The 6,009-nt window shown below is 31.4% G+C and overlaps 1 protein-coding gene across 1 annotated transcript; it reads left to right on the top strand.

Moving 5' to 3' along the window:
• The first annotated feature begins 1,553 nt into the window (after nucleotides 1-1,553).
• Nucleotides 1,554-4,236, top strand: LOC131033933 ((R)-mandelonitrile lyase-like). The gene is made up of 4 exons (XM_057965253.2): nucleotides 1,554-1,757; nucleotides 2,362-3,006; nucleotides 4,033-4,079; nucleotides 4,176-4,236. The coding sequence occupies exons 1-4, from the start codon at nucleotides 1,554-1,556 to the stop codon at nucleotides 4,234-4,236; spliced, it is 957 nt and encodes a 318-aa protein (XP_057821236.2).
• Nucleotides 4,237-6,009: the final 1,773 nt, after the last annotated feature.

Genomic DNA, 6,009 nt, shown 5'->3' with positions numbered 1-6,009 from the left:
AACATTTTAATACATTACCAAGCTCATTGGTCCAAAAGATGTTTTTGACATGAATAGCATCAAGATTTATTGCATCCTCCATGTTATTCATTTCAAAAAGTTCCCTTCTATACATTACAAAATTACACTTTTGATTATGTGTTGATCTTTGCACCAACTTGTGACCAATATAAACCATTCCAAATACTAAGTTTCACTAGATAAACATCACTCATGATTATTTAAAAGGAAAATTTTGGTTGGTTAGTAGTTTTTTGGTAGATAACTTACACCAGCTCACACATATACTTTAATCTAATTTTGTAGTAGAGTAAGAGCAATATATTGTAAATCAAATAGGAGGACTATAATTCACACCCTAATTGTACATTAGTTTTGGTCAAATGCCTCAATTTGAAATACCTTGAGGTAGAATGCACTTTGGCTTCAATATTTTTTCTCATTGATTGTCTTTAAATTTGTGTTATGTGTATATGTATTTGGTTGCATGGTTCAACAATACTTAGTTGGGCCTTCTAATCATTAATACATGCGTATATCTTGAGTGATGGCTTACATGGAGAAGGAATCAAGGTTGGTGTTGTAACCAATCCTAGACAGTAGAAACCTAAATAGTACAAGCCTAAATCCTTACAAGTTATTGCTTTTTATTTACTACACTTTTCTTTTTAAAAAATCACAATGTAATGGATTTGGCTTATCTAACTTAGCATCTGTTGGTGGGTTGGGTGGGTGTGTGTGTGTTTTCAAGAACTATAAATAAAGGACAGAGAATTACTCTCAAGATATCCCTACACATCAAGATACAAAAGACATAGAGAATGGGTGTGTGTGCACACATGTGTGATGAAGGACAAACAATCATCTTCAACACATGCCTACACATCAAGACCCTTGAGGCATAGAGAATGAATTAGTGAGTATGTGTAGGTAGGTGGGTCTAGATGAGTGTGTGTACAAGAACCATAGATGAATGTCAAACAATTGTTTTCAACATATGCATATACATCGTGACCGAGGAGGCCCAAAAAACTTAGAGATGAATTCCTCATAGATTTTCATACCCTCCATGCTACATATTCTTCTATTTAACACTTAACTTGTATTAATTTAAATCTTTAAATTTTTTTATTTTTTATTTTTAAATAAAAAATTTCAATTTCAATTTGATTAATTTTTTATTAATATTTCCGTTAATAAATTTTATATTTTTAATAGCTTTTATTATTTATTAATAGACTATCTAGAAACATTTCAACTACTAAACCATAGCCATATTGCTTGTATTTTTAGTTGATTAAAACTTTTCATCCATCTCAACAAACTAACTATATATATGTTCACGAAAATAATATAGTACAACCCAATTTATACGAGAAATAGATCGAGTCGTACCAAAATATAAGACAAAGAAACAATTAAAATAGTTTCCGGTACTGCATAATATCAATACATTTATTCAAAGGATTTGACTGATCCTACTTTCAGAATATTAGTCATTAAACAACTCACGTCTACTTCTTAATCATAAGTCTAAATAAATTTAATGACGAATGAGCTCAGAATCTTTGGAAACAGATTTTCCTCTCATGGATATCTACCAACGGTTAGTTGTGAAGGGTTGCAACGTCTATTTTAATGACTTTGAAAAAACGTTATTGGAGGCTGATAATGTCTTATTATGGAAAGACGTTCGAAAGAACGTGCATGTTTATAAGAAAACGCCATTGCATGTAATTGTCATTGTACAAGTTCTGGTAGAAATTGAATAAGATGTTTCCTCTGAAAAATTCCATAAATTGGCATGGCAACAGCAACGATAGTTTTCATACTTGAAGCTCGTCTATAAAGTAAAGCATCTAATGCAACTACTGAACAAAATTTTGATCTCAGTTTCAAATATAGAGGAGGAGGAAGTGGAGTGATTAATGAGTATGGAGATTGTATCTCTTGTGATTTCATGCTTGCTGATTTTTACAAACCATCACCATCTATTCTGTTCAGAGGCAGCAACGTCTAAGCTGGGTCTGTACAAGTTTTCATGTTTTTTGTTTGGAATTATTTTAAAATTTAGGGAAAATTGATAGAGGTGCATGTACAATTTTATGTTGGTTTAGATATAGCTTGTTCTTGACTGGAACATCACCTGCAGTTAAATAGTAATTGTTTAAAAAAAAAAGTGTTTTAATAGAGAATATGATTACTATTATATTGAATTCAATTGTTTGACAATCAATTAGAATACTGTCGTTAAATTAGTATAGATATCTTTAATATATCCATTAAAAAGATTTAGAGAAATATGATTTAAAATAATTTAATTTATTTAAATTTTATAGATGATATGTAACATTGATATAGATTACTATGTGCTTGGTGTTTGCAGAATACCCATATCCATTTATGACAGCAGATGCTAAAAAGGCAGCTGCAAGAGAATATGATTACATTGTTGTTGGAGGAGGTACAGCTGGGTGTCCTCTGGCAGCAACTTTGTCACAGAACTATTCTGTTTTGGTATTGGAGAGGGGAGATTCTCCTTATGGAAATCCCGATGTTGAGGATTTCAAAGGGTTTTTCAAGCTTTTGGGGAGTGCCAAAAACTATCCTTATGTAGCGCAGGGGTTTGTCTCAGAAGATGGAGTACAGTCGATAAGGGCCAGAGTTCTAGGAGGTGGAACAGCTATCAACTTTGGTTTCTACAGCAGAGCGAGTTCTGACTATATTCGGAAAATGAAGTGGGATGAGAAACTTGTAAATGAGTCGTATGAATGGGTGGAAAAGTCTAGTGCCTTTAAACAACACAAGCTTTTTACTTGGAATTCTGCTTTCAAGGATGCTCTACTTGAAGCTAGAGTAGTTCCTTACAATGGATATACTTTGGATCATTTACAAGGCACCAAGATTAGTGCTTCAACTTTTGACCACAATGGAAAGAGACATACAGCCGCAGATCTTCTCAAGTATGCAAATCCAGATAATATTGTAGTTCTTCTCAATGCTACGGCCAACAGAATCCTCTTCAGTTTTGCATCAGGTACATTTGCATCTTCTGTTTTAGAAATTCAGATAAAAGTAATGTTATTAGGTATGTTCTTTAAGTGTGATTTGGGAAAGTTTTTTTTTCCCAAAATTCTAAAATATTGAGAATTCGGAGAATAAAAGTATTACACACCATAAACTATTTAAATAGTGTAATCTAACATTTTCCACTTGTATATATGATTAATATTGTTTAGAAGTCATTTTGCAGGAAAGTTAAAGGCTAGTGGTGTGGAGTTCATAAGCAGTATTGATGGTCATTATTATCAAGTATTTCTCAATCAATTGTCAATTTATAGCGAGGTGATTTTGTCAGCTGGAGGTATAGGCAGCCCTCAACTTCTCCTTTTGAGTGGTATTGGTCCATCACAACAACTTAAAGAATTGAATATTACTTTACTTTTAAATATGACCTTAGTAGGGAAAGGGATTCAAGATAATCCACGTACATCAGTCGCTATTATATCTTCAAAACCACTTGAATTCTCTTATTTACAAGTAGTGGGCATTCTAGAGAATTCACGACACTACATCGAGTCTGCTAGCTTTTTCCAAAAAAATAATACCACAAATACACAATATTTAGGACTTATTGCAAGTAAGGTGGCATTTCCCTTATCAAGGGGTGAGCTTCGGCTTAAAAGCACAAATCCTCAAGATAGCCCCTATGTTCGCTACAATTACTTTTCACACCTTTCTGATTTACAAGAATGCATGTTTGGTGTGAAGTTAATGGTCAATCTAAGTGTGACACCTTCTATTCAGAAGTTTGCATTTACTAGAAATGGGTATTCTAAAACCCTTCGATTCCTTGGGACTCCATTGCCACATACTCAATCAAGTGATGAAGCCTTGGCCAAGTTCTGCAAAAATACACTACAAACATTTTGGCATTTTCATGGAGGTTGTCAAGTTGGTTTGGTGGTTGACAAAAGATATCGAGTGAAAGGTGTTGATAGTCTAAGAATTGTGGATAATTCAATTTTTAAGGATTCGCCTGGTACTAATCCACAAGCAAGTACTATGATGCTTGGAAGGTATTTATTTTTATTTATGATTGAGTTATATTGTTTGGTTTTAAGGCTTTAAATTTATAGTATTAACAATACATTTTGTTTATGCAATATATACAGGTATACAGGAATTCGTATCCTTCAAGAGCGTATGAGCACTATGAAAATAATTCAACCTTAGATCATATTGCAATCATTTGCATGTTTCTCATGTATTTTCTTTTAGTAATTATAGAACTGAATAATATCATTTATAATTGTGCAAAAGCCAAGGTTTTTGTAATACAAATTTAGGCTAATTAAATAAATGACTACAAATGAAGCATAAATTAAACTAAATTATTTATACAATTGAAAATTATAAATATGTAAGAAATGATAGCAAATAAAATAAGAATCATCGGATAGTTAGCTATAAGAATTACAATTAAGAATGATATTTATTTCTAGTCATTTGTGGTAGGGAAAATGGATGCATTTAATATACTTAATAACCAAGAACAATAAAACTCATACTATGTTATGCATGTTAGATCCCACTGTCTATAATTGACACCATGCTCTTTAAAATATTCGACATGTGGATATAATTTATAACTCATGGATCTAATTTGACAAAATATAGATTTATCAATGTTGTCTCACCTCAAACTCTAATATTTTTTTCACATGTAAGGAGTAGTAATATTTAAAATGTCTGAGGGAAGTTATTGAATTGCAAGGTTTCAAATTCTCCTCAATCAACCCTCTTGAATGACCAACTCTATAGCCTTTTTCAAGTGTTGGCAAATACCAAGAAATCATGCAATGACCTAGATGTGAATTATGATTTACAAGTGTGTTATTTTTAGTTCTCCAAAATGAATTTTCATTGAATAATTTCACTTTCCAATACATAGGATTTTCCCTTGTTGATCAATTATGATATAATATAAAATGAATAAATTCAAATAAAAATACACAACAATAAATTATATAAATAACTACCAAGTCAAATCATACAATTTATTGCAATAGATACAATTTAAAAATATATATTATTGGTGGATTTTAGAGGTTAATTATGCATGGTGCAATGATCAATCAAACACAACAAAATTTATTTGGGATAGGGAGAAATATATTTGAGGTAGGTAATGCATGTATGAATATAAGTACAATCCTACATGTAATAAAGGTGAATGTATAAGGATAGATGCAAACATGAATAGAATAATAGATGAAATATTTATAAGTATACATAAATGAAGATAAGTAAAGGGTCAAATGAGCCCAGCTTTGCACAATAATATTTTATTTATCATTGAGTAATATATTAAGAAGTCCCATCAAAATGGGCCCAAGATTAAGTGGGAAGTGATATGGGTATACAAATTTTATCATCACCTTATTCCCCCACTTTTAGATGTGCATTTGAATTATAAGATAGAGATATATTTCTAAGTATATAAACACTCACAACTATTTGTTGCTACCCCTGTAATATTGCCCTATTTTTTTATAAAATCATGTGATCCCCAATTTTCTCTTTAGCTTTCTTTATTTTCCCTAAACTTTGTGCTTGTGTACTTTGGTGCCAATATCTCTATCCATTGAATTATTTGTTTTAGCCCCTTGTTCTTTCTATGCATATTTTGTTCATGGCCTATATTTAAATACTTAAATATTCACTATCTAAACCCATTTGGTTTATATATTCTTTAGAGCCCTATGTTCTATTTTCTTAGCAATCAATGCCTTTATGCTTTGCATTTTGGTTGTATCTATGTGCACATGTTCTACCATTAGATTTCATCCACATGTTTGACATTGATTTTTTTTTGTTGTGTTGGACTCAGTCAATCTATTTATTCAATATTTATTCACTTTTTTTATCCACAAATCCCACTTAATTGACTAGTCACATACTTCAAAATTCTAGCCATGCCATATCACATTCATCTACTTGACATTT

This window comes from Cryptomeria japonica, chromosome 7 (assembly GCF_030272615.1).
Source record: "Cryptomeria japonica chromosome 7, Sugi_1.0, whole genome shotgun sequence".
In the NCBI taxonomy this organism is placed as follows: Eukaryota; Viridiplantae; Streptophyta; class Pinopsida; order Cupressales; family Cupressaceae; genus Cryptomeria; species Cryptomeria japonica.
The sequence above is the reverse complement of the archived record's forward strand: the minus strand, read 5'-3'. Positions and strand labels throughout refer to the sequence as shown.

Excerpts from the sequence above, each read along its gene's own strand:
- LOC131033933 (XM_057965253.2), top strand. The coding sequence starts at position 1,554 with ATGAGCTCAGAATCTTTGGAAACAGATTTTCCTCTCATGGATATCTAC. Across the intron at positions 1,758-2,361 it reads TTGTCATTGTACAAGTTCTG|ATTACTATGTGCTTGGTGTT; the intron begins GTAGAAATTGAA and ends ACATTGATATAG. Across the intron at positions 3,007-4,032 it reads TAGTTCTTCTCAATGCTACG|GATTCGCCTGGTACTAATCC; the intron begins GCCAACAGAATC and ends TCAATTTTTAAG.